The sequence below is a fragment of the Gorilla gorilla genome, chromosome 7 (assembly GCF_029281585.2).
Source record: "Gorilla gorilla gorilla isolate KB3781 chromosome 7, NHGRI_mGorGor1-v2.1_pri, whole genome shotgun sequence".
Lineage (NCBI taxonomy): Eukaryota > Metazoa > Chordata > Mammalia > Primates > Hominidae > Gorilla > Gorilla gorilla.
The window spans coordinates 26,792,376-26,817,784 of NC_073231.2; the positions used below are offsets into that span (position 1 = coordinate 26,792,376).

The 25,409-nt window shown below is 53.9% G+C and overlaps 4 protein-coding genes across 7 annotated transcripts in view; 2 read left to right on the forward strand and 2 right to left on the reverse strand.

Moving 5' to 3' along the window:
• The first annotated feature begins 4,513 nt into the window (after positions 1-4,513).
• C7H8orf58 (chromosome 7 C8orf58 homolog) lies at positions 4,514-9,132 on the forward strand. Of its 3 annotated transcripts, none has more exons than XM_031014075.3 (7): positions 4,519-4,740; positions 5,862-6,340; positions 6,695-6,835; positions 6,955-7,063; positions 7,183-7,295; positions 7,543-7,625; positions 8,177-9,132. In XM_031014075.3, exons 1-7 carry the CDS (start codon positions 4,701-4,703, stop codon positions 8,286-8,288), a joined length of 1,077 nt encoding a protein of 358 aa, XP_030869935.1. In that variant the 5' UTR covers positions 4,519-4,700; the 3' UTR covers positions 8,289-9,132. The 3 variants fall into 3 exon arrangements, with proteins under 3 accessions (XP_030869936.1, XP_030869935.1, XP_030869934.1); XM_031014074.3 differs by having other exon boundaries at positions 4,522-4,740; positions 7,519-7,625; XM_031014076.3 differs by lacking the exon at positions 7,543-7,625 and having other exon boundaries at positions 4,514-4,740.
• LOC129524189 (uncharacterized) lies at positions 7,690-10,310 on the reverse strand. Its single transcript, XM_063708889.1, has 2 exons — positions 10,065-10,310; positions 7,690-9,985 (listed from the first exon to the last, which is right to left on the reverse strand). The coding sequence occupies exons 1-2, from the start codon at positions 10,308-10,310 to the stop codon at positions 9,419-9,421; spliced, it is 813 nt and encodes a 270-aa protein (XP_063564959.1). The 3' UTR covers positions 7,690-9,418.
• Positions 9,678-25,372, forward strand: CCAR2 (cell cycle and apoptosis regulator 2). Of its 2 annotated transcripts, none has more exons than XM_004046753.5 (21): positions 9,678-9,824; positions 10,715-10,810; positions 11,064-11,155; positions 11,586-11,677; positions 11,889-12,003; positions 12,175-12,304; positions 12,952-13,048; positions 17,939-18,058; positions 19,011-19,233; positions 19,309-19,422; positions 19,757-19,920; positions 20,344-20,515; positions 20,601-20,831; positions 20,931-21,167; positions 22,302-22,446; positions 22,578-22,660; positions 23,231-23,377; positions 23,509-23,620; positions 23,719-23,907; positions 24,042-24,247; positions 24,538-25,372. In XM_004046753.5, exons 2-21 carry the CDS (start codon positions 10,753-10,755, stop codon positions 24,580-24,582), a joined length of 2,772 nt encoding a protein of 923 aa, XP_004046801.2. In that variant the 5' UTR covers positions 9,678-9,824; positions 10,715-10,752; the 3' UTR covers positions 24,583-25,372. The 2 variants fall into 2 exon arrangements, with proteins under 2 accessions (XP_004046801.2, XP_004046802.2); XM_004046754.4 differs by lacking the exon at positions 9,678-9,824 and adding an exon at positions 9,985-10,397.
• The window catches only part of BIN3 (bridging integrator 3), a 59,165-nt gene continuing 49,013 nt past the window's right edge, over positions 15,258-25,409 (reverse strand). The window contains exon 10 of the mRNA XM_063709130.1: positions 15,258-15,732. The gene's annotated coding sequence lies outside the window, so the exon portion shown is untranslated. The remainder of the gene's footprint in view (positions 15,733-25,409) is intronic.

Genomic DNA, 25,409 nt, shown 5'->3' on the forward strand with positions numbered 1-25,409 from the left:
GAGAGAGGACCTGTCCGTTGAAAAAAACACAAAAACAAATGAATGCATGTGGCCAGTGCCAGGTGAGCTGCCCTGGGGGTGCACTGGAGTTGAGGCAGGGGACAGTAGTCTCCCCTGCCAGCCTAGGATTTTGGGCGTGATTCACCCACTACCCCTAGTGCTAGTCCCAGAGGATGCTGCGGAGGGGGCAGCCTCAGCTCTCTTTTCAGAGAAGATCAAAGCTGGGCTTCCCAGGGTGCCTGGCTGGTCCCTGCCGGCAGCTTTGTGCTCTCCGGCTCTTTGTGGAAGGAATCTTGGCGCAGATGTTTGTGTTGCCTCCTCAGGCACCTGTAGATATAATTTACACCATGATATCATTGTCTCACCTTTTGCCTGGGTGGCTGCCTGAGAAAGGTCTTTCTTTTTATAGAAAAGATCAAGGCTGTCTGGCGCGGGACTCCATGAGCCCCAGGCGCTGGTCAGAAACGGGGTAGTCTCTTTGGCGCCACCTAGTGTCCAGTGCGGCCCATGGCGGGGCCCATTCACGGGGCAACACTGGGCTTCTGGGCACAGCGGGAATACGGAAAGATACAGCACTTCTCATGCCTTCCTGGAGGTAGAAGGCCAGTGGCAGCGACTGAGCTGGCATGAATGAATAAGAGGATGTGGCACTCAGCGCCAAGGGCTACCTTGGAACGCACCGAGGAGCGTCCCGTGAGTTCAAAGCAGTGGCCGTGATGCAAAAGGAGGGCTGAGTCTTGGAGAGGTGGAGAAGAGGAATGCTGAGTGATGGGGTGGCTGCTGGGGGGATGCTTAGCTCAGAGCAGTGGCTGATGGGGACACTGAGATAAGATCGGAGGGGAGCTGTCAATGCCAGAAGTGGTTTGAACTTCCCCTTGAGGCTCTAGGGACATTTTGTTTTGAGACATGGTCTTGCTCTATTGCCCAGGCTGGAGTGCAGTGGTACAATCTTAGCTCACTGCAGCCTCCACCTCCCAGGCTCAAGAGATCCTCCCACAGCCTCCCAAGTAGCTGAGACTACAGGCGTGCACCACCACACCCAGCTAATTTTTAAGTTTTTTGGTTTTTTTTTTTAAGAGATGGGGTCTTGCTATGTTGCCCAGGCTGGTCTCGAACTTCGGGCCCCAAGCCATCCTCCCACCTTGGCTTTCCAAAGTGTTGGGATTACAGGCGTGAGCTAACCTTGCCCAGCCTCTGGGAACACTTGGAAGGTTTTAAGCAGAGAAGTGACAGGTCGGAAAAGACGGTTTGGATTATTGATATGGACAGATTCCCACCTGTATGTAGCACGCCATGCTGGGCCAGCAGTGTCATAGGAGTGGAGGGGGAGAAGTGGGGACTGGGGACATGTGAAATGATGGGCATTCCAGTGAGGCGTCGAATGCCTTCTGGGGGCTTTGTAGGTTCCAGCTCAAATCCCCCTCTGGCCCTTGTTCTTTGGTGTGGCAGCCATCTCTCCTCCCAGGGGTCCTGAGGGTTTCAGCACCAGGGTTCTCTGCAGCCACACAATCAGCCCGGCTCGGGAGCAAACTCCCCTGGAAGAACGGAGTTATGAGTTGGTCAGCAGAGGAGGCTGGGGACAGGCAGTCTTTGGTCTTTTACCTCTGATCTTGTCCCCACCCTAAGCCAGCTAGCTGCGTGCTCCCACTCCCTCTGCCGCACACTGCCCGTCTATGTTCCCGGACTTTGTCCAGTGCAGTGCCCTCTTCCCTTCCTGCACTGAGGAGATTAACTGAAGTGACAGATTAGAGTTAGAAGTGGCCCAAAGGAGCATCTGGTACAACCCCCTTTGGTTAGAGAAGGGAAAGTGACTTTTCCAAAGCTGCACAGCTAGACAGTCATAATGGCTAAGCTCTGGGGGTGCTTTTGATGTGCTAGGGATATTTCCAATGCTTTAACTCACTTAATCCTCACAACCCGAGATAAGTACTGTTACCATCCTCTCTGCAGATGAAGAAACCGAGGACCAGGAGGTTCAGTAAATGGTCCAAGTACTCGTAGCTAGTAAGGAATGGATCTACAGCCTGCCTCCCAGGTTTCTGGCTTGTGGGGGGCAGAGTTTGTCCCTCTGTCATCAGAGGCAGCCTTCCAGGCACAGCTCTGGTCACCTCTGGTCACAACTGGAGGTCACCACAGCCCTTCCCAGCGCTCTGTAGGCTCTCAGCTTTGTGCTTCCTCCCACGGGTACTAGCTCCAGCTGAGCTTGCAGGAAACCCACTTCCTGAAGCCAGGACTTCCCCATGGGAAGTGCAGGGGCCACTGGGCAGCCTGAGGGCTGACTCTGCTCAGGACACTGTCTGTCTCAGGAACTCATGGCAGTGGTTTACCTTGTCAGGAGTGCGTGGATGGGCTGCCCCTCCCATTCCTTCAAGCATCACTCAGAGAGCCCTGGCCTGGCTCTAGGCTTGGGGCTGCAGCTGCCACAGGAAGGGGGCATCCCCCTACTTTGGGTGTTGGGTCAGATCCTGCCCCCGTGCCCCCCAGGGCTCAGGTTCCTCTGAGCTGGTCCTGGGCCAGGACGCATCTGCATGGCGGTGGTGGGGAGGAGGGGTGCGCCATGGCCTGGAGGGGAGTGTGTGTTGGGGTGTGTGTGTGGAGGTTCTTTTGAGTCACACACAAAGCATTGTGCTGAGACACTGCATTCCTGCTGGCTGGGCTTCCTGTTTCCAGATGCATTCCTGTCCCAGAGTCACCACAGAGACTGTTTGGAATCCCGCCCCACATTCTCCAAATTCAGGGCGCGATCTGGCAAAGGCTCCCTCCCCCACCCTCTTACTTTGGAGGGAGTCTGGGCTCCCTCCTACCCAGGGAGGGCTGGCAGGGCTCTGGCACGGCCGGGGTGTGATTCCACACATCTTCTTGGTCTTGCATAAGGCAGTTCCTGGAGACCCAGCACTCTGGTTCTGTCTCTGCCTGTGAGAAGCAGAATGGGTACTGTCTAGGACGACTGGGCAGGGAGGGGGCAACCCAGAGGACCCATGGCTAGCAGGGAAGGGCCTGGGCTTGAATGTGACTCTGTTGAGACATGGCCAGCAATTCTGGCACTTGGCTGTCATTCGGCTGGCCTGTGCAAGGATTGGCTGTGGGACTCAGTTTCCGCATTTTATAAAGTTTAAAATCTGATAGTTTGTGGCTCTCTGATAAAGGCTCCTGCAGTGGGTGTTTGGGGACTGGTTCCAGAAAGGAGCAAAGGGAAGGGGATGCACAGACTGTCTTACCCCTCCCGGTAAACAGCCACTTCCTTCCAGTGGCTCTGGCTCCAGCCTCTCCCCTCCCCTAGAGGTCCAGGTGCTAGTCTGCACGTCCTCCAGCTCCCTTATCTGCCTCCGGGGGATTTGGGTCCTGCTGGGATTTTTCCAGCCCTGCCCCCTCCCTCTGGAGGAGGTGCCTTCTTTAGAGGACACCAGCCCCACTCTGGTCACCAGGCTCCCTCTCATCTTCAGTAGCTTCTTGGGCTCCTTTTAGGTTGGGGACTGAGGGGTGGAATCCCACGGGCCAAAGGCAGGGTGAGGTGGGAACAGGGGGACATTTACACTTTGGCCCAGTTTGAGACCTACCCAGTCCCCAGCTTTAGGGAGCCCGGGATGAGAAAGAGGCAGGGGACCGGGAGGAGGTTCAGATCTAGCTGAGGACACACGCGCGTTCTGCAGTTGTAAAAGATTTCCCGGTGGGCAGGATCGTTTCCCCTCCCATCGCCCAGGTTTCCGAGCGGCCAAGAGACTGGCCCCAAGCCACACAGCTAGGGAGCGCCGGGTGCCCGCGTCCTGGTCAGCGCTCTTCCCACCGCCAGCACGTGGGGCTCCCATTTCCTTCCTGGCTCTTGTCCGGTCCTCCAGCCAGCCCCGGCTCTAAGTCCGCGGCAGGAAGACTGACGCTGCGTGTGAACCCGCGGGGCCGGGAGGCCCGGCGCCCCGAGCCAGACGGCGTCCCCAGGCGGGGGCCGGGTCCTCGCAGAACAGCTGATCGGGACCCTTGTTTTGGCCACAGCCACGGTTGGGGGAGCCACCCAGTCCGTGCCTTCGACCTCGTTCTTGGTGACCCGGCCACCTGCGCCCCCCACCTGGCACCCCTGCCTTCCCTCCTCTCGCCCCTCCCCTCCCTCACCTCGCCCCTCCCCTTCCTCCTCTCGCCCCTCCCCTCCCTCTCCTCTCCCCTTTCCCTCGCCCCTCTCCCCTCCCTCTCCCCACCCTCTCCTCTCCCCACCCTCTCCTCTCCCCACCCCTCGCCCTCCTCTTCCTCGCCCCTCCCCCCCTCGCCCCTCCCCTCCTCGCCCCTCCCCTCCTCGCCCCTCCCCTCCTCGCCCCTCCCCTCCTCGCCCCTCCCCTCCCTCTCCTTTCCCCTCCCTCGCCTCGTTCCTCTCATCCCTCGTCTTGCCCCGCCCCTTTCTCCTCGCCCCCTCCTCGCCCCTCCCCCTCCCCTCGCCCCTCCCCTCCCTTGCCTCGCCCCTCCCCTCCCTCGTCTCGCCCCTCCCCTCTCTCTCCTCGCCCCTCCCATCCTCGTCTCCCTCTTCCTCTCCCCTCCCCCTAGGCCCCGCCCCCGCCCCGCCCCCCGCCCCCCGTCCCCCCAGCCCCGCTGGGAGTGTCCGGGGGCCGCGCCCAGCTGGGTCGGGACGCGCGCCCTGAGCTCCCCGAGCTCCGCGGGGACTCGAGCCGGGATCCTCGGGCGGCTGCAGCGGCCGGGGCCGGGGCCGGGAGCGGGCCATGATGGGCCGGCGGCGCGCCTTCGCCGTGGACGGCCGGGGTGAGTCACCCACCCCCAGGCTGGCTGGGCTCCCCCCTGCCCCGGAGCCGCTTCCCGCCCCCAAGCCGGGCACCCTCTCTCAGTTTCTCGCCCAGCCCCGCGCACCCCGCGGGCGGCGCCCGCGCCGCTGCGCCTCCCTCGCCGCCTCCCTGGAGGGGCGGTCATCAGGGGACGCCATGCAGGCTGGAGCCCCTTTGGGCTCGGGCGTTAAACCAGCCACCGCCTCCGCCCCACTTCCTCCGGCTCCGCTTCCCTCGCCTTCCCGCTCCTTCTGAGGATGTGGGAATCCGCCCGCGCCCCAGCCCCCTCCGTGGCTGCGGATCCCTCTCCCACCCAGTGACCTCCTGGCCCACTTCCTTGCCCAGAGGGGCCTGGGTTGGCATTCGGCTCCCGCGTGCCCCGCAGCTCGTCCCCGCCCCCCTAGCCTGTTTCCCGTACCGTTCATTCCGCCAGGACGCCCCGTCGCCAGAGGGCCTGGCGGAGGTGACAGTGAGGGGGTGCTAATGCTGCCTCTTCGTCCCTTTCTTTCACTTCAGTTCTTTCATTTTAAACTTTTCATAAAATCTTCACTATTGCTCACTTACAACAAAAGCCCAAATCGGTTATAGCGGTGATTTTTATCACTCTCCCGGTGAGCTGCAGGAGAGACTTCACCTGGCATCCTGATGCCGCAGGGGCCCCCAGAGAGCAGGTTGGATCCCAGGCTTTCCTCTCTGTACCCTCTCCCCTCTCCCTGAAGCTGGATACAGTCCTACTCCCGCTTGGGGAGCAGCGGAAGAGCCTGTGGCTCCCCACTTCTGACTCGGGAGATCGTGGGCTGATCCTAGGTGGGAAGTGCAGGCGCAGGTCGTCTAAGGAATGGATGGATGTGGCCTGCCAGGGCTTTGCCTACCACACAGCTCAGAGCACGGGTTCCCTGTCGCTAACAACTGTTGCGAAGGGAATCCCATCCACACATCTCCCAGACAGCTGGGGCCATATCCGGGCTGCCCGTGGCTGTCCAGTGACCGCCCTTCCTCACTGCTCCGGGACACTCCTCCCTGGGGCAGTGCTGCCAGCCATCAGGAATGCTGGGGGTGTTGGGGGTGGCCTGCCCAGCCTGACGCTGACTCTCCATGCAGATGGGGCTGGCGAGGGCCTGGCACGGGGCTGCATAGTGCCTGGAGTCACCAGCACCTACAGACGGATCCCCGACGCTGCCCACGGGTGCTCATCCTGGGAGAGAGGTGACAAGCTCAGAGGTGTCGGCAGGGAGGCACTGTTTCTCAAACTGGCCTCCCGGGACTCAGGAGTGGAGATGGCAGTTGGGGACAGCCCCCTGGCCGCCTTACCAGGCCTTTCTCAGGACTCCCTGGACTTTGAATCCTCAGGGAGTCCTGAGCCCCCCGCCCAGGTAGGCCGACTCCTGGCCAGCCAGAAGCTGGGGGAGGTGTTGGAGAGGTCCCGCCGGCTCCCAACAGTTCCCACCAGCTTGTCAGGACAACGCCACTCCCTGCGGCTGGCAACCAAGCCTGAGCGTGAAGTGCCCCTTTTTGGAGCAGGGGAAAAGGAGTCCATGGAGGCAGACACAGACCTAGAGGCAGGCCTGGAAGAAGAGGCGGTGAGTGCTCACTCTCAGGCTGGGTTTAAGAGTGGGATGGACAGCCTAGCTCCTCTGGTTCTCCCTGGAGCTCTCTCGGGGTGGGGCACTCCCTGCCCCTAATTGATGGGTTGTGTCATAGGTTCTTTCTGCACCCCAGTTCCATTTGTGCACGGCCACCTCCGCAGAGGAGGTGGGCAGCTACAGGGGCCCTGCCTGGCACCATGCCCCGCTGGGCAGTGGGGAAGCTGGCTGCGTGTGTTCCTCCTCGGGGCCCACTCTGCTCCCATCTGCTGGCTGAGCCCAGCCTGGCTGCTTAGGGTAGGGCAGGAGCCCTACTGGCCGAAATCTCCCCTATCTCACAATGTCCCACAGGTGGGGGGCCTGGGGCCTGGAGCCTGGGCCTGCCTCCCGGGGCAGGGTCTTCGCTATCTGGAACACCTGTGCCTGGTGCTGGAGCAGATGGCAAGGCTCCAGCAGCTCTACCTGCAGCTGCGGATCCAGAGGCCCCCAGGGGTGAGTGAGATTCGAGTGGGGGAGGGAGAGGACAGATGGGACCCTGGGAACCATGGCTGCCCTCAGAGCAGCTTCAGCCCTCTAGCCAGGCCCTGATCACCTGTCTCTCCTGTGCATAGGATCCCGGCAAGGAGGAGTCGACCCGAGCCCCTTTACCGTCCCCCTTATACACCCCAGGCAATGGGGGGCAGGGGCCATGGGAGCTGCTAAGCCAGACAGAGCAGACAGGTGAGGGGCCATCATGTCTCCCTTTGTCCTGCCTGCCTGGGGTCCCACCAGCAGGTCCTCTGAGCCAAAGCTTGATGGGGTGTCTTCTGGCCCTGGCCAACCTGACTGTCTTTCTGAAGGAGCAAAGGCTGCTTCACCCCCAAAGGTGGAGGTGCCCAGTGCCAACCCTCCCAGGCTGTCAGAAACCCCAGTGGAGCCAACGTACCACTTGCCATCCTCCCAGGGACACAAGGTAGGGGACGGGTATATGTGGGACAGGTGGTGGGCTGGGGTGGGGGGAGGGGAGGTGGGGATGCATGGGCACCCTGGGGGCCAGCAACTCTGGGGAAATGACAGGATTGATTCCTGTTTGGAGCAGGCGACTTGTCCTGGCTGTGGTGACAGCTGTCTCTGGGAGCTTGGTCGGGGGTCTGAGTGTGGGGAGGGCTCTGGGTGACCCCTCATCCTCTGCTCAGCGGGATATCTCCCACTGGGACAAGGTCAAGGTCCTGCTCAACCGGATCTGCCGGAGAAGCCACCACCACCCTGAGCCCCCTGCCCCTCCTGATGGCTCTGACCCCAGGTGAGCCCCGTGCCCAGCCCAGGTTAGGGCACAGAGACGAGACTGATGAGCCAGGATGCTGAGATTGTCATGCCAGTTGTCATTATTGTCCCCGCAAAACTTGAGAGGCAGTCTGGGAGGGGCTGCTAGAAGAAACAGAAGTTAAAACACCCCATTTACAGATAAGGAGGCTGGGTTCTGGGTGGGGTTGGGGGTAGTTGCTTTTCCAAAGCCGCACGGTGAGTCAGTGACAGCTAGGACCAGAATGTGGGAAATCTGCCTACCCTAGCTCAGCAACCCCTCACCCTCAATGCTGACATTTAGGCCACCTTCCAGGTTTGTGGGGAGAGCAAGGTGGAGCACAAAGGATTTCACAGTGGGTGAAGGCCATCATGCCTCGGGGCTTGTACTGAATAGTTCTCCAGGAGGAAGAAATACCAAGTCATTTAACAGCCCCAGGCCACACCCACACCCAGCTACCCACCAGTAGATACATCATGTTCTCTCAACTCTAGGGCCATTGTTAGTTTTATTTCCTCCTTCTAGCCTAATGTCTTCTTTTCATTCCACAGGATCGAGTCCAGGGACCTCCCTGAAAGGCCTCAGTGCCGCCCCCACCGGAAGACCTTTATGCCGTCATTAGTGGTTAAGAAGCAACGAGCAAAAAACCTTTCTGTAGGCTGAGACCTCTCGGTGCACCTGGTGACCCTGGGTGGAGGGGACTTGCTGTGAAGTCTTCCTCGCCCTTTGCCCTCTTGCTGCTTCTCCACATTGCCAGGAAAAGCTGCTGACGCCTGCCCTCCTCTCTTGAGTCGAGGGCTGAATCTTTCTCTTCTAAGCAGTCTGGTCAGGAGCCTTGGTTTCTTGAGAGGCCCCCAAGATGCAGCAGCTCCAGGGCTCTTCCTCCTCACCAGAAATCCCTGGGCTTCCACAATGTGAACTCACTCATTATCAGGTGTCCGTGGAGTGTTTTTGGCATGGTGACCTGTCTGGGCCCAGCATGTTGCAGATGTGTATTTATGCGCAATGGTATGCATATCTCTGTGTGACTGTCAGTGTTGCAAGCTGGCTGGATCCAACCATCTCTTCTGAAATAATGCATCCAAAGGGTTGATATTCTGGGGGAGGTCACTGCAGAAGGATGGAACTGACCTTTATTCTCCAGTGGGCAGTTACTGAGCTTTCCTCCTCAGAGCCATGCTGGCAGCCCTGGGACAGAGAACGGTGTGGCTTTGGCTGCCTCTGCATGGAATCTTGCCCTGGACTCCTGAAGACTGCACAAGGAATGAGGAAGATCAGGGACAACCTGGGAACTGAATAACTTTCAAAGCCAGTGCTCAGCTTCTCTGCTCCGTACTAGCGTTTACAGGTCCTAATTCAAACCAGATGCCTGTACTAGTTTTTAGACCCTAAGTCAACCTTTCTGAGCCACAGCTTCCCGCTGGGAATAATGATGCCTGCCCTATCTACCTCACAGACTTGTTATGAGGATAAAGTGAGATTAAACCGCCTCAAAGTGCTTTGTAAACGTCAAGTGAATAGGAAAGGGGAAAGTAAGGCTGGAGGGATGATGGGGACGTCGAAGGATAGGGGGGGGCTGGGATTGCTAATGGTGACTAAAATGGCCAGTCTCCTGGCAAGATTTTGAGCAGGTCATTTCATTGAGGCCTCTTAGATTTCATATTTGAGAATTAGGGCACTGATTCCTGACTGGCTAGGCATGGGGGTCACTGGCTTGAGTCAGACCAGGAATGTCTCTTAGAAATGGTCACTGATAGGCATCCTTCTCCTCCAGTCAGGAGGGGCTGGTTTCCTTATCTGTTGCAGTCTCGACTGCCAGAGGGAGACGGGCGTGGTAGGCAGTCGGGGGTCCTTTGTGTTTGGGGGGCCCGGCTCCCGCTTCCTTTGAGCCCGGAACCAATGATCCGAAGCCTTCTTTTCTGATGGGATTCTTTAGCGAGGACACTACCGAGGCGCGACTTCCTGACGCGCATCCGATCCGGGAAGGCGCACTTCCGCTCCCCAGTTGCCGCGGGATGGCAGGCCGGCGTGGGGGAAGGGAGAGGTCGGCGGAGACGAGGGAGGGACCATATCCGGGAGAGTGGCAGCTTCCGACCAGTGGTCGCGCTTCCGGAGAGGCGCTTCCGGTGGCGGCGGCAGCAGCGGCTGTGGTGGTTCCGGGTGTCTTTGTCCCCCCGGTGTCGCTGCCCTGGCCCGCAGGTGGGTTGGGGGGCCCCCCGCCGCCCCTCTGCCCCTTCGCCCCTCCGCCCCTCCGCTGGCCGAGGGGCTGCGAGGGCCGGGCGGCGAAGATGCGTGGGGCGCGGAAGGGGCCGAGCCCCTCTTTGGACTGCAAGTCCCGTCTCCCTGGCAACGGCCTCGGCCTTGGGGGCGGGCGGGAGGAGGAGAAACCGCGCGCCTCAGTCCTCCCTCGGTGGCCTCGCCGCGGCTCTGCTGGGAGACCCGGCGCTGGCGGCTGCTGAGGCCGGAGCGGAGGGCCCGGGAGCGTGGGAGCAGGAGGGTGGCGCGCAGCCGGTTTCGCGTTTGGTCGGCCAGGGAGCTGCCTTCCCACCAGCCGGTCGAGGAAACAACGGGTCGGGCTTCCGGGGAGAGGGCCCACACCGTCTCCTCGCCGGCACCGGCCTCCTCCATTTTTCCGGGCCCTGCGTGGAGGGTTTTGGCGGATGTTTTTGAACGAAGGAATGTCATCGGGGCTCTCTCGAGCCCCTCACCCCGCCAGCTACTCTGGGGGTGGCGTGGCATAGTGAGAGGAGCGCTAAGTTGGGAGGCCCGGGTGTGAGTAGCAGTTTTGTCACTACCTGGTTATGTGGCCCCGGGCAAGTCTCTTGATCTCTCTGAGCATCAGTTTCCTTGTCTGTAAAACAGCATGACAGTATCATGCACCACTAGGTTATTGTCAGGGCAAACTGGAACAATGTAATTTCTTGTTTCATTTCTTTCTTCTCTATGTTCTCTCCATCCATTGCTTTCATTCATTCTTATTACGCACCTCCCTGTTTTCCTAAATATGCTTACTTAAGATTCTCCACTTTTCCGGGTATAGATGGAAATTTCCCTTATAAGCTGTTAATTTCTTTCTTTTTGGATTGAAGGCTTTTCCCCACGACTCTGAAAGAGGACAGCGTTCCCAATGTCCCAATTTAAGCGCCAGCGGATCAACCCGCTTCCAGGGGGACGCAACTTCTCAGGTGATCACTGTTCTCCCTACCTGGCCTCATCCTGGGAAGTATGTGCTCTGGAGTTAGTTTGGGGTTTCCCTGGTGGAGAGCAATTTGCTGCTGATGTTCCTCTGGAAAGCAGGAGATGCCCACAGTGGTTGCCAGTGAAGCTCTGTGGAGGAGCTGGCTGGAGCTGTAGCCTTTGGATTTACCACATCCTTTGGTTGACTCGTGCTTAAGGTGGTAGGGGCGGTTCCTGGAGATTGCTTCTCTTTCCCCATAGGCACAGCTTCAACATCTCTTCTGGGCCCTCCTCCTGGTTTGCTCACTCCTCCTGTGGCCACAGAACTGTCCCAGAATGCCAGGCATCTTCAGGTAGGTTGGGCATCCCTTGTAGTAAGTTTCAGCCCTTGGGACTGAATGCATGGAGGCCTGGTGCTCTTCTTCTCTTACATAATAGTGTTTATCATTCCTGATCCCTCTCCTGGTAGTGGGCTAGTATGGGGTTGCCCAGATAGCCTTCAGACTGGGGCATCTTCATTTCTCGCTCCAGGGAAATCTTTAGCTTACGTCTTGGAATTAATGAACTGGAAATCCTAGAAGAAGCTTGTGGGTCAAGAACCAGCTCAGACATGCCCCAACCCCTAATGATGGAGTATGCCCACCACACCTGTACTTCACTCTGTGCGAACTCTTGATGCAGTACGCTGAGCTGGGGCGTGGGTTGAGATGAGACCTTCATGGCAGAGTGTGATTTTGTCCAGTTTCCTCCCTTTTACTTTTCAGCTGTCTCCTTCTCTTACAGGGTGGGGAGAAACAGCGGGTCTTCACTGGTATTGTTACCAGCTTGCATGACTACTTTGGGGTTGTGGATGAAGAGGTCTTTTTTCAGCTAAGGTAGGCTTGAGGTTGGTCCCCTAACGGAAATGCTTATTGGATTCAGTTCTGTCACCATGCTGGTATTGCCCCCACCCGCCTCAAAGCCATTGCTTTGCTGTTTTTGTGCAAGGTGTGGGAAATCTTGATGGGAAAGGCCTCATAGGGGCAGTCAGGGTGGCCTGGCCAGGGTCCCTCTCCTGATGGGGCCTTCTGGCTTGTGTGCTGGCAGTGTGGTGAAGGGCCGTCTGCCCCAGCTGGGTGAGAAGGTGCTGGTGAAGGCTGCATACAACCCAGGCCAGGCAGTGCCCTGGAATGCTGTCAAGGTGCAAACGCTCTCCAACCAGGTATTCATCTCTCCTTAGCATGTGCATTGGAAAGGGAAGGGATGGAAGCCCCTGTGCCCTGACAGCTGGGCAAAACCCTGACTTTTGTCAGGGGGGTGGGACTGCATCTTTCCAAGGTAGTGAGTGCCTCAACCATGGGGTCCCCTGAATTTCCTGGCTCCTGTTCTGCAGCCCCTACTGAAGTCCCCAGCACCTCCTCTTCTGCATGTAGCAGCCCTGGGCCAGAAGCAAGGGATCCTGGGAGCTCAGCCTCAGTTGATCTTCCAGCCTCACCGGATTCCCCCACTCTTTCCTCAGAAGCGTGAGTACGAGTGGCACTGTTGTTGGGTGTGGCTTTATGGGGTAGTTTAGATCAATGGACTTTCAGGTTGTTGCTCTTAGCATAGAGGTGGGTACTTCTATGTACTGGAAGAAAGGTGGGCAATCTGGATAGGTGTTTAGGGTTTTCTTTTTTTTTTTTTTTTTTTGATGGAGTCTCGCTCTGTTGCCCAGGCTGGAGTGCAATGACACGATCTCGGCTCATTGCAACCTCTGCCTCCTGGGTTCAAGCAATTCTCCTGCCTCAGCTTCCCCCGTAGCTGGGATTACAGGCGCCCGCCACCATGCCCGGCTAATTTTTTTTGAGACAGAGTCTTGCTCTGTCACCCAGGCTGGAGTACAGTGGCGCGATCTCGGCTCACTGCAAGCTCCGCCTCCTGGGTTCACACCATTCTCCTGCCTCAGCCTCCTGAGTAGGTGGGACTACAGGCACCCACCACCACGCCCGGCTGTTTTTTTGTATTTTTAGTGGAGATGGGGTTTCACCATGTTCGCCAGGCTAGTCTTGAACTCCTGACCTCAAGTGATCCATCCGCACTGTCCTCTCAAAGTGCTGGGATTACAGGTGTGAGCTACTGCACCCGGCCGGTTTTTAGGGTTTTTGAGTCACCAGTCATTTCCTTTCTGCAGCTCTGAGTCTCTTCCAAACATCCCACACACTTCACCTGAGCCACCTGAACAGATTTCCTGCCCGGGGCCCTCATGGACGGTTGGATCAGGGCCGAAGGTAAGAGGATGATGTCCCTTTTTTTGGCCACTTGTTGACACTAACATTCTCTTTATTATTATTTTTTTGTGTTGGCCAGGAAGTGAACCCAGGTCAACTGCTTGGAAGGTGGCTATGCTTCCCACTAACATTCTTTGCCTGCAGCTAGATCCTAGTCCCTTTTCTCTGAAGTATGTAGACACACTGAAATGTATATAAAAATATTGGAATTTTATACAGTGGTTAAGCAAGCAGGGAGTTGATACAGTTCATCTTTCAAAATGTCATGTTGAGATACTTCTTAAACACTCTTTTGTTTCTAGTCCCTAAGTTGAGATGACAGGAATGGAAACTCTCAATAGCAACATGTCAAAACAACTAGAACACTGCAGTATCTGTTCTAGTTGTTTAAAACGTTTCTTTATAGACACCATACTCATCAGTATGCTGTTAGAAGGTGTATATTGCACTCTGCCTGGGAGTTCAGGCCTCCGTGCCTTGGACACACAGGTAGCTTTCTCAGCCATGGGTGGAGCAAGCATGGCTGATTTGGGCCTTTAGGGTATCCTGGTGATCCTGTGTCATCTGTAGCATTGGGGACCACCAGGAGCATGCTGTCCCGTCTTCTCTCCAGTTCACATGTTCCTTCCTCAGTCTCACTCTCCCTGAGTGTTTTGCTTATACCTCTAAAAGTTAAGCTCCAGAATGATTTGTTTAAGACTTGTTCTAGTTCTGTCTTCATTTTAAACTTGTTATAATGGAGAATTTCACTATATGCAAGGTAAACAGAAAGGTGTGAGGAACCTTATTATACCCATTACCCAGCTTCTTCAAGTATCAGCTACCATTCTTTTTCATCTCTACCTCCATCTACTCACTGCTCCCACTTGATTTTGTTAAGGTAAAAAATTTTAACGTGGAACTTATGTAGATTGAAATGCACAAATCTTGACAATTTTGACAAATGGGAAATCTTATGTAACCCTTAACCCTTTTTTTTTTTTTTTTTTTTTTTTTTTTTGAGACAAGGGCTTGCTGCATCACCCAGGCTGGAGTGTGGTGGTGTGATCACGGCTCATTGCAGCCTTGATCTCTCTGACACAAGCCATCCTCCTGCCTCGGCCTCCGGAGTAGCTGGGACTGCAGGTGTGCACCACCACGCTTGAGTAATTTTTTAAAACGTTTTTTGTAAGGCTGGGTGCGATGGCTTTTGCCTATAAATCCCAGTGCTTTGGGAGCCTATCTCTACAAAAAATAAGTAAATATTTATTTATTTTTGTGGGGGGCAGAGAAAGGGTTTTACCATGTTGCCCAGGCTGGTCTCGAACTCCTGGGCTCAAGTGATCCTCCCACCTCAGCCTCCCAAAGCGCTGGGATTACAGGTGTGGGCCACCATGCCCGGCCCATTGTGAATTCTAAGTAGGGGGAAGCTTTGGGATTGTTTGCCATGGGGTTTCCACTGCTTGAAACCCTGTGTCCCATTCTCCATTGTAGACACCATATTCATAAGTATATAAATATATCCAGTCGCTGGTATATATTTTGTGTTTACCCACTCCTCTTGTCCTGTGCATCTTCCTGGTCCTCAGTTTCCAGGGACCTTCTACCTTTCACAGTGTGTGAGTTTATTAAAGGCTTCATTACAAAATCACAGCAGGTGCCTTCTGAGACGGTGTAGCCTGGGTGAAACTCTGTGACTGCTGTGGACTTTCTGCTTTAGGGTTAATTTCAGGCTTTCTCTATCAGTTGCATTTGATTGTCCTGGATGTGCTGAGGCCCATGCAAGGTCTGTTGTATTACTTTGGCCATTATGCTTCAGTGTCACAGCTTCTACAGAAAGGACGTACAGGTTGAGCATCCTAAATCCTTAAACCCAAAGTACTCTCAAATCGAGAACTTTTTGAGTGCTGACATGGCACTCAAAGGAAATGTTTATTGAGCATTTCAGATTTGGATTTTTGGATTTGGGATGCTCAGCCAGTAGGTATAATGCAAACATTGCAAAATCTGAAAAAAATTCCAAACCCAGGATGCTTCTGGTCCCAAGCATTTCAGATAAGGGATACTCAACTATACTACCATTGGGAGGGAGATATTATATTACCATTGGTCAGTAGAGAGAATGTGCAGAGTGGGGCCAGGGGTAGTAGGAAGTAGGTCATTCTGGGGCAGCAACTTTTATTTATTTATTGAGTTTCTCAGCTTTTAATTTATGAAGGACTCAGCCGCATTAATGTTTTGCATGGAAGCCAAGCTTTATTTTGAATTCCTGGCTTTGGGATGCAGAGAACAATGTCTCCATTGAGCAGCTACTGCTGAGCTGTGGTTTTTAGACAGGTGTACCCAGCTGGGCTCTGCTGCTGCAAGTCCCGAGAGGCCAGCCCCTGGTGCTGCCTTACAACCTCCTGACAATGTACAGGAAGCGGAGGAAAGTGGCCACACAGTGTACAGCGTTGAGTGGATCATGACAGTTTAGCTAGAGGCCGACAGCATTCCTGTGAGCTGGAGAGTTGTCAAAGTGGCTTTGGCTTGGGTCTTCTATTAGAAACATGGGCTACTGACATCCCATAGAGAAGAAGGCCACTTTTGGATGGAGATGCTCGTGCACATGGAAGTGACCAAGGCCAACAGAAAAGAACAGGCATCATGATACATCTCTTCAGCTTAGTCACTGGGGTGTGAACAGGGAAATGACCCAGGCAGGTCTAAAAGGCAGAACAAAAACCTTCTGGTGAATACAATCAACTCAGTTACCCAGGCACAGAGAAATGGCAGTGGATTTTATTTCTCTCATGTGACATGGGGGGTTTTCCCCTTATCAGTCTGGCACGTTATAATGAATGGTCTAAAGGTTTTTTCTCCTCAACTATTTTTATTTATTGTACCCATATCTATTGCACTTATAACACAGTTATAGTGTAATACTGTGGTGACTTATTATAAAAATGTGTAAAGCTGTACATGCTATTATATAAAATTAAAATAATATAAATACGTAGGCCGGGCACGGTGGCTCATGCCTGTAATCCTAGCACTTTGGGAGGCTGAGGCGGGCGGATCACTTGAAGTCAGGAGTTCAAAACCAGCCTGGCCAAGATGGTGAAACCCTGACTCTACTAAAAATACAAAAATTAGCCAGGCATGGCGGTGGGTACCTGTAATCCCAGCTACTCTGGTGGCTGAGGCAGGAGAATTGCTTGAACCCGGGAGGCAGAAGTTGCAGTGAGCTGAGATCACGCCACAGCATTCCTGCCTGGGCAACAGAGCAAGACTCTGTCTCAAAAAAAAAAAAAAAAAGAAAAAAGTATATATATATATGTGTGTGTATATGTGTGTGTATATATGTGTGTGTGTATACATGTGTGTGTATATATATATGTAAAAATATGTGTGGTTTCTACCTTCTTTCTCTTTAAAGGTAACTGTTATTAACAGGTAGGTATTAAAGAATTTTAGAAAGTAATTTTGAAGAGGAAAATCTCTTGCCACTCTTTTCTCCTGTGTTCTAGTTTTTATACATGTGCATACTTTTTGCAATTTTAATCTTACAGTTCAAATTATTTCTGTGTATTTATAAACAGTTTTCCATATTGCAGCATAATCCTGAGTGTTTTAATGGCTGCGTGATTGTTTGTATTTACTATGAAAATTTGGGTATTGCTGAGTATGTATTTGGTTTTTTACTCTCAGTTTATGCTGCTTCATATTTTTCCACTATGTGTAGCCTTTCTTCTTCTTTTGAATTAACTTTCTTGGGACAAATTTTCAAGAGTGTAATTATTGGAGCAAATGGTTTGAGTGTTTTTATGACTTTAATGTGTATTATTAAGGATTTGTAACTGTCTCTCTTTTTTTTTTTTTGGTGAGACAGTATCGCTCTGTTGCCCAGGCTGGAGTGGAATGGCACGATCTCGGCTCACTGCCACCTCCGCCTCCCCGGTTCAAGCGATTCTCCTGCCTCAGTCTCCCGAGTAGCTGGGATTGCAGACGTGTGCAACCACACCTGGCTACTTTTTTGTATTTTTAGTAGAGATAGGGTTTCACCATGTTGGCCAGGCTGGTCTTGAACTCCTGACCTCAAGTGATCCGCCCACTTCGGCCTCCCTAAGTGCTGGGATAACAGGCGTGAGCCACCGCGCCCAGCCTTGTAACCGTCTCTTCTAATAAAACTTACTTTTTTTTTTGAGACGGAGTCTTGCTCTGTCACCAGGCTGGAGTGCAGTGGTGCAACCTTGGCTAACTGCAACTTCTACCTTCTGGGTTCAAGCGATTCTCCTGCCTCACCCTCCCAAGTAGCTGGGACTGCAGGCACGCACCACCAGGCCCAGCTAATTTTTGTATTTTTAGTAGAGATGGGGTTTCACCATGTTGGCCAGGATGGTCTCGATCTCTTGACCTCGTGATCTGCCCGCCTTGGCCTCCCAAAGTGCTGGGATCACAGGCGTGAGCCACCGCGCCCGGCCAGATTTACTTTAAAGGACGCATAGCATGGATCCATATATGCGTCTCTTGTTTTTAAAAGAAAAATCATTTTTTTTCTCATTTCAAAAAAATCACGTTAACTATAATGAAGTGCAGAAAAATAGAAAATTATTTGTAAGCTTTCCAGAGGCTTCCATCATTAATATTTTATTTCCTTTCAGTCTTCTAAAGTTGTTTTTGCAGTAGCTGAGGCCTACTGTGTATACAATGTTGCAGAGTGTGCTTTTTGCTTAACAGGAATGTTTATTAAAACAGTAAATATACATTTTAATATCTTTAAAACATTCTGTCATATGGCTGTTAGAATGGATTCTTTTTCCATTTATTGAATGTGAGGGATTTCGATTGTTTCCAGTTCTTTTAGTTCAGTATGTATTGAATACATATAACAATGTGGTTTCTTACTGTTGGTGATGGGTCAACCTCTAGTGATGACTATGACTCCAAGAAACGCAAACAGCGGGCTGGTGGAGAGCCCTGGGGTGCTAAGAAGCCAAGGCATGACCTGCCTCCTTACCGGGTCCACCTCACTCCCTACACTGTGGACAGGTGAGTGGCGAGGCTGAGGTGGGCTGAGTCTTGCTGCTGGTAATAGTTTCTTATGTAAATGAGATGGCATCTATGCAAGTGCACATGTATGTTCTTACAGCCTTTTCTTACAAAACAAAAAGCACATGGAAACCTGTTGTACATACTGCGTGGTGGTTTGCCTTTTCACTGAATGTACTTTAGATTTTATTTCGTGTGAACATTTATTAGATCCAGTTTTGTTTTTTTTTTTAGCAACTACACAGTATTCATTGAATGGATGAACATGATTTATTTAACCAGTTCTCCATTTGCACTCTATCCTAAATTTTCTTGGAATGAACATCCTTCTACCTACACACCTGTGTGTTTGTTGCAATCAATTCCTAGAAATGGAGCAGCTGGCTCAAAGGCTTTGCTTTAAGCTTCCATAGCTATTGCCAGTTCTCCTGAAGAGGCTGTGCCCATTCTGCTCTAACCAGTGGGGTGCGGAGTCCTTATTTCCCCGTGCCTTTGCCAGCACTGTTAGCCGACTTTTTCATCTTTGTCTGTCTAGTTGGTGACACATGATAATGTGATTTGCATTTCTTTAATTGTAAGTGAGATTGAGCATATTTTCCTGGCCTTTAATTAATTCGTATGTATTTCTCTTAAGAACCTATTGATGTCAATTTTCTGTTTTCGGCTTTTGAACTTTTTGTTACTGATTTGTGAGTTCCTTTATATTAAGGCAATGACCCATTTCTCTGTCATGTATTATAAGTGTTTTCTTTTTTCCCTTTCCCAGTTTGACTTTTGCCATCTAGAGTTTGTAAATTAAGTGGTCAGATCTGATCTAGCTTCCTTGAGAGGTGCCTTACTTCAAAAGTTCTCAGACTAAAAAAAAATTCACCATTTTTTCAAATCTTTGATGGTTTCATTTCGAATGTTTTAGTCTTTGCTCAGTCTGGATTCCCTTGCTGTCTTCCTGTAGCCCCATCTGTGACTTCCTAGAACTCCAGCGCCGTTACCGCAGCCTCCTGGTCCCCTCAGATTTTCTGTCCGTGCATCTGAGTTGGCTATCAGCCTTCCCTCTGAGCCAACCCTTTTCCCTCCATCATCCAAGCCGGATCCAGGTCTCTTCTGAAAAGGAGGCAGCTCCAGACGCTGGTGCTGAGCCCATCACTGCAGACAGTGACCCCGCTTATAGTTCGAAGGTAAGCTGACAGGCGTCTCTCACTTATCTGATTTCTGGAGGCTGAAGGCAGCTCTGAGTGTCTCCTCCTGCACAGGTACTGCTGCTCTCTTCCCCGGGGTTGGAGGAATTGTATCGTTGTTGCATGCTCTTTGTGGATGACATGGCTGAGCCAAGGGAGACGCCAGAGCATCCTCTGAAGCAGATTAAGGTAAGAGCTGGAGAGCAGGAGGAGATGCATTCACTGGTAATGTGCACAACCTGTCATGTTTTGAGTGTTCGGCTCCTGTTCCTGAATGCATAAAACGAGGCATCTCAGAGCCGAACACCCCTCATTTCACCCAGGAAGAAGGTGCAGCTCAGAGCTGTTACGACTAGTCGGAGAGAGCTAGGTGGCTGGTTCATGTTTGCAGATAGAGACCTCACTGTGTGGTGGACTTCCCCACTTCCTGCTGCCTTCATCCTGATGGGTGGCAGCCTTGCCCTGCAGTGGGAGACCCAGGTAATGTAGTTTTTTGTTTTGTATCCCTGATCTCTTTTTGCAGTTTTTGCTGGGCAGGAAAGAAGAAGAGGCAGTGCTGGTTGGGGGTGAATGGTCTCCTTCCCTGGATGGCCTCGACCCCCAGGCTGACCCGCAGGTGCTGGTGCGTACCGCCATCCGCTGTGCGCAGGCCCAGACTGGCATTGATTTGAGCGGCTGTACCAAGTGGTGAGTGGGCTTCCTGAGCCTCAGCTGCACCAACGCACCAGGTTGGGGAGGTTTTGTTGGGAAGGTCCAGTCCCTGCCCCTTTCTGCTCGTTAGCTCTCTGCCCCCTAGTCCCGTTCCTTCCCCCTCTGGTGCCTCAGGGTAGGGTGGGGTGTATGCCAAAATCTGGCTGAGCCACCAGGCTGCACTTGAGACCCCCTGGAGTTGTCCTTGCACCTTGTAGGGTGCTTGTGTGGTTGTGGCCTCCCCACTGACTGATCATTTCTTGAGGACTTGGTCTGTAGCTTTCCTGTTGTGTCTTCAAAGCTTGGTTCGCAGTGTGTGCTCATTGAGTGCTGACTGGAAACTGAAGCCCTTGCCTGTGAACGTGGTGTCTGTGTGGAGTTGTCACTAAAGAAGTTAGTACCTCCTTTTGCCATGTGCAGGTGGCGCTTTGCCGAGTTTCAGTACCTGCAGCCGGGACCCCCCCGGCGGCTTCAGACAGTGGTGGTGTACCTGCCGGACGTCTGGACCATCATGCCTACTTTGGAGGAGTGGGAGGCCCTGTGCCAGCAGAAAGCTGCAGAGGCAGCTCCCCCAACCCAGGAGGCACCAGGGGTAAGGCTGTGCCTTAGCCAGCAGCGGGGGATATAGGTGGCCTAATCCCGGGACCCAGAGGGTCTCATTTCAGCTGTTGTCACAGGAAACGGAGCCTACTGAACAGGCACCTGACGCCTTGGAGCAAGCAGCAGACACTTCTAGACGGAACGCAGAAACTCCAGAAGCCACCACACAGCAGGAAACGGACACTGATCTCCCAGAGGCCCCTCCACCCCCGCTAGAACCTGCTGTCATCGCACGCCCTGGCTGTGTAAACCTGTCCCTCCATGGGATTGTGGAGGATCGGAGGCCAAAGGAAAGGATCTCTTTTGAGGCAGGTGTCAAGAGTCTTGGGGAGGCTGTGGGCTGGGATCTGTGGGCCTGAAGCAGTCTTTCTTCCTGATGCTCATGGACCCTCCCACCTCCCCGTCAGGTGATGGTACTGGCCGAGCTGTTTCTGGAGATGCTCCAGAGGGATTTTGGCTATAGAGTTTATAAGATGCTACTGAGCCTTCCTGAAAAGGTTGTGTCCCCACCTGAACCTGAGAAGGAGGAGGCGGCCAAGGAAGAAGCCACCAAGGAGGAAGAAGCCATCAAAGAGGAGGTGGTCAAAGAGCCCAAGGATGAGGCACAGAATGAGGGCCCGGCTACAGAGTCAGAGGCCCCGCTGGTGAGTACCCTGCCACCTCGGGCTGTCGTAGTGCTTACCGTGACCGCGCACCTTTACCCCGGGCTCTGTTCCGAGCGCTTCCTGTGCCCTAGCTCATTCCCTGCGCCCTTGCTCAGCATGGACTGAGGCCGCACAGCTAGTAAGTAGCACACCTAGTGCAAGGGAAGGTGGCGCAGAGGAGTGCAGGGAGCATGGCTGAGCAGCCTGACAGCACAGAAACCCTTGTCACTGAGAACGCTTGGCAGAGTGGGGTGCTTTGATTGCCTGATGGTTAACTAGAAAATTTTGTAGGCCGGGTGCTGTAGCTCACCCTTGTAATCCCAGCACTTTGGGAGGCCGAGGTGGGCAGATCATGAGGTCAGGAGTTTGAGACCAGCCTGGCCAATATAGTGAAACCCCGTCTCTACTAAAAATACAAAAATTAGCCGGGTGTGGTGGTGCATGCCTGTTTTCTCAGCTACTCGGGAGGCTGAGGCAGGAGAATCGCTTGAACCCGGGAGGCGGAGGTTGCAGTGAGCCGAGGTCGCGCCACTGCAGTCCAGCCTGGGCGAGAGAGTAAGACTCTCTGTCTCAAAAAAAAAGATTCGTAAACCTTTTCTAAAATACTAGTCTGCTTTTTTTTTTTTTTTTTGGAGATGGAGTCTTGCTCTGTCACCCAGGCTGAAGTGCAGTGGCGCAACCTCTGCCTCCCAGGTTCAAACGATTCTCCTGCCTCAGCCTCTGGAGTAGGTGGGATTACAGGCACCCACCACCATGCCCAGCTAATTTTTGTAGAGATGGGGTTTCACCATGTTGGCCTGGCTGGTCTTGAACTCCTGACCTCAGGAGTGCTGGGATTACACGTGTGAGCCACCATGGCCAGCTGCTGCTTGTTTAAATACTATCAATCAAATGAATGTAATTTCTTCTGGGACCAAGATCAACTCCTGAGGAAAAAAGCCCAGGTGTCTAGCGATGCCCTGGCATGCTCTGAATCCCACTTAATGAAATTAAATACATGAAATCAGACGGTGTCTGTAGAGCCCTCCATACAGTGCCTGGGGCATAGTTGATACTCAGGTGTCAGCCATGCTTACTATTGGTAATTATGGTAACTGCCTTCCTTTTCCTTATAACTTTTGTCTGCCTCTGTAGAAGGAGGATGGGCTTTTGCCCAAACCACTCTCTTCTGGGGGAGAGGAAGAAGAAAAACCCCGGGGTGAGGCTTCTGAGGACCTGTGTGAGATGGCCCTGGACCCAGAACTGTTGCTTCTGAGGGATGATGGAGAGGAGGAGTTTGGTATGTTGAGTGGTGAGAGGGGAGCTTGCAGGCTTGGGATGTGGCTTTCCACCTGTGGCCAAGCTGGTTTTCATTTTTGGACTGTGGAGTTGGGTGGGCCCTGCTCTCCATTTATCTTGGCCTTTCTGTAGCAGGAGCAAAGCTGGAGGATTCGGAGGTCCGGTCCGTTGCCTCAAACCAGTCAGAGATGGAGTTCTCTTCACTTCAGGACATGGTGAGGCCTCTTCTCGACCTCTCCGGGCCTCAGTGGTGGTGAGGCTTGGTAAGGCCTCTGGCCCACTCCTGGGAGAAGGCTGCTTACCAGTGACTTCCTTTCTTGATGGACCCAACACACAGTGTGGTCCTTGGCTCATGGAAGGGCACATTCATAGGCTCCAGGAGAACATTTCAGTGTCTGTCGGGGTGAATGGGAGAGGGGTATTTGATCCTCTCCTGAGAGAGGAGCACAGGAGCTTTTGCCAAAGTGGGCCAGAGAGGAAGGCTGGCTTGGGCGTGATGAACATCAGGCAAGGTGCTTGATGTTTTGTTTTTTAGAGACGGGGTTTCTCTATGTTGCCCAGGCTGGAGCACAGTGGTTATTCACAGGCATGAACATAGTGCACTGCAGCCTCCAACTCCTGGGTTCAAGTGATTCTCCTGCCTTAGCCTCCCCAGCAGCTGAGACTTAAGGCATGCATCACTGCATGTGGCCCGAGCCACTGGATTCTGAACAGGCTGAATCCTGGGCGATAGAGCCACTGAGGGAACTATTTGCAAATCTTGCTCATCTTTGTTTTCTTTGCAGCCCAAGGAGCTGGATCCCTCTGCTGTGCTCCCGTTAGACTGTCTGCTTGCTTTTGTGTTCTTTGATGCCAACTGGTGTGGCTACTTGCACCGGCGAGACTTAGAGAGGATCCTCCTTACCCTTGGGATCCGGCTCAGTGCAGAGCAGGTACCTTCTTTCCTCTGCCCCAGCACATGGGCACAGGCCTGCACTTACTCCTGCTCTAGGTTCCTGCCCATGGCCAGGGTCGGGGACTGGGCCTTCTGATCAGCAGGTGTCTGGGGGTGTGTTTTCTGCAGGCCAAGCAGCTGGTCAGCAGGGTGGTGACCCAGAACATCTGCCAGTACCGGAGCCTTCAGTACAGCCGCCAGGAGGGCCTGGATGGTGGCCTTCCCGAGGAGGTGCTCTTCGGTATGTCCTGGGGCCCTGCAGCCTTCCTGGGGCACGGGTAGGGCAGGCTGCCCTCTCTGGAGACTCCATCCTGAATTCTTTTTCACGGTTCTCTCTAGGAAACCTGGACCTGCTGCCCCCTCCTGGGAAAAGCACGAAGCCAGGTGCTGCCCCCACAGAACACAAAGCCTTGGTGTCCCACAATGGCAGCCTGATTAACGTGGGGAGCCTGCTGCAGCGCGCGGAGCAGCAGGACAGCGGCCGGCTCTACCTAGAGAACAAGATCCACACACTGGAGCTGAAGCTGGGTGAGGGCCTGGGGCTGCAGCCACCACGGGGTCACATGCAGACCAGTAGGGAACCTGCTGCTTAGGCTCAGGCCCTGCCCTGTGCTCTGGGCCTTGATGGAGCAGCCGTCCCCGTTTCTTTCTCCACCTTGCAGAGGAGAGCCATAACCGTTTCTCAGCCACTGAAGTAACCAATAAGACGCTGGCGGCAGAGATGCAGGAGCTGCGAGTCCGGCTGGCGGAGGCCGAGGAGACCGCCCGGACGGCGGAGCGACAGAAGAGCCAGCTCCAGCGGCTGCTGCAGGAGCTCCGCAGGCGTCTGACCCCCCTGCAGCTGGAGATCCAGCGGGTGGTGGAAAAGGTAAGGTGGGGGTGGACCAGGAGGCAACACAGCTCCTTTCCCTGAGCTCCAAAAATCCCCAGAAGGGCGCTTGCCCGTGTCAGGAGTGACTGGAGGGCCAGCAGGCACCGGCTTCTTCCTTCCGTCGCTTGCCAGGCATTGTGCCCCTGGTTGCAGGTTCTCTGGGAATTGAAGGTTCTCTGGGAATTGAGCAGTCAGCAGCGTGCAGTGGGAGCTTCCCAGCAGGAGGCAGTCCGCAGTCCTCAGATCACCTTGCCAGGCCCGATTCTGGGTACATCTGTTTCAAACAGGCTGACAGCTGGGTGGAGAAGGAGGAGCCGGCACCTAGCAACTGACGGCCTCGCACGGAACTGCCATCCTGTGAGGGCAGCGGTGGCGCCCGGCAAAGTTGGAGCCCTTGCGGTACCAGAAAGCAGCGAGAGCGAGACCTGGGAGCCAGGGCAGGGGTGGCTGACCCCATGCTCAGCCTCTAGGGGACGGCAGGCCATCAGGCTGGGGGCTGTGCTATGTGGGATGGATGTGTGAGGAACCCCGGTTCCACTTAACAACTAAATACAACATCTTTTGCACCCCTAGAATGTCATTTTGCCCTCAACCTTGGTGTTTCTCCTGGGGCCCTTTTAGTCTTGTGCTGACTTTCTCCTGTCCTCTTCCAGTTTAGAATAAGACAGGGGAGAAAAAGGCTTTTCGAGTGTGGGACAAGGTCTGATGTCAGTGAACGGAACTGAAGAGCAAGACATGGAGCCTGGCTGCGGCTAAGCAGCCCCCTCCTCCGGATGGCACAGGCTCTGCTAGGTTCCGGACACAGGCTTCTGGGGGAAGGGTCTCCCTTGGCCATCATGGGAATGGAGTCCATGCTAGAAGAAAGTGCTCAGTGTTGGGCTGGGTTTGCCAATAGAACACTGCGTTCCAGTCACCCCAGTCTTGCCAGAAGAAACCAGCAACTCTTTCCCGTGGCTCCTGTGTTCAGAATGTGGTATTGGCTCTGGCCCAGCCTTCTCCCCTGTTACCCATAATTCTTGCCTCTTTCCATAATCCGTGGTTTCAGTTTGACTTTGTATATAAAGTTGGGGTTTTTTTTTTTTTTTTGGCTTGTTTTTTAAATAAACCAAAGTCAAAAACAAACTGAGTGTGTCCTCCACAGCTCTTCCTACTCTCCTAG

What these genes read in the sequence shown, in the direction of transcription:
- CCAR2 (XM_004046753.5), top strand. Translation starts at nt 10,753, where the DNA reads ATGTCCCAATTTAAGCGCCAGCGGATCAACCCGCTTCCAGGGGGACGC. An exon ending in CCCACTCTTTCCTCAGAAGC is followed by an intron (nt 12,305 to 12,951) that starts GTGAGTACGAGT and finishes TCCTTTCTGCAG; the next exon opens with CTCTGAGTCTCTTCCAAACA. An exon ending in CACACTGGAGCTGAAGCTGG is followed by an intron (nt 23,908 to 24,041) that starts GTGAGGGCCTGG and finishes TCCACCTTGCAG; the next exon opens with AGGAGAGCCATAACCGTTTC.
- LOC129524189 (XM_063708889.1), bottom strand. Translation starts at nt 10,310, where the DNA reads ATGACATTCCTTCGTTCAAAAACATCCGCCAAAACCCTCCACGCAGGG. An exon ending in TCAGCAGCCGCCAGCGCCGG is followed by an intron (nt 9,986 to 10,064) that starts GTCTCCCAGCAG and finishes CCCGCCCCCAAG; the next exon opens with GCCGAGGCCGTTGCCAGGGA.
- C7H8orf58 (XM_031014074.3), top strand. Translation starts at nt 4,701, where the DNA reads ATGATGGGCCGGCGGCGCGCCTTCGCCGTGGACGGCCGGG. An exon ending in CTTCGCCGTGGACGGCCGGG is followed by an intron (nt 4,741 to 5,861) that starts GTGAGTCACCCA and finishes CTCTCCATGCAG; the next exon opens with ATGGGGCTGGCGAGGGCCTG. An exon ending in GGATCCAGAGGCCCCCAGGG is followed by an intron (nt 6,836 to 6,954) that starts GTGAGTGAGATT and finishes TCCTGTGCATAG; the next exon opens with GATCCCGGCAAGGAGGAGTC.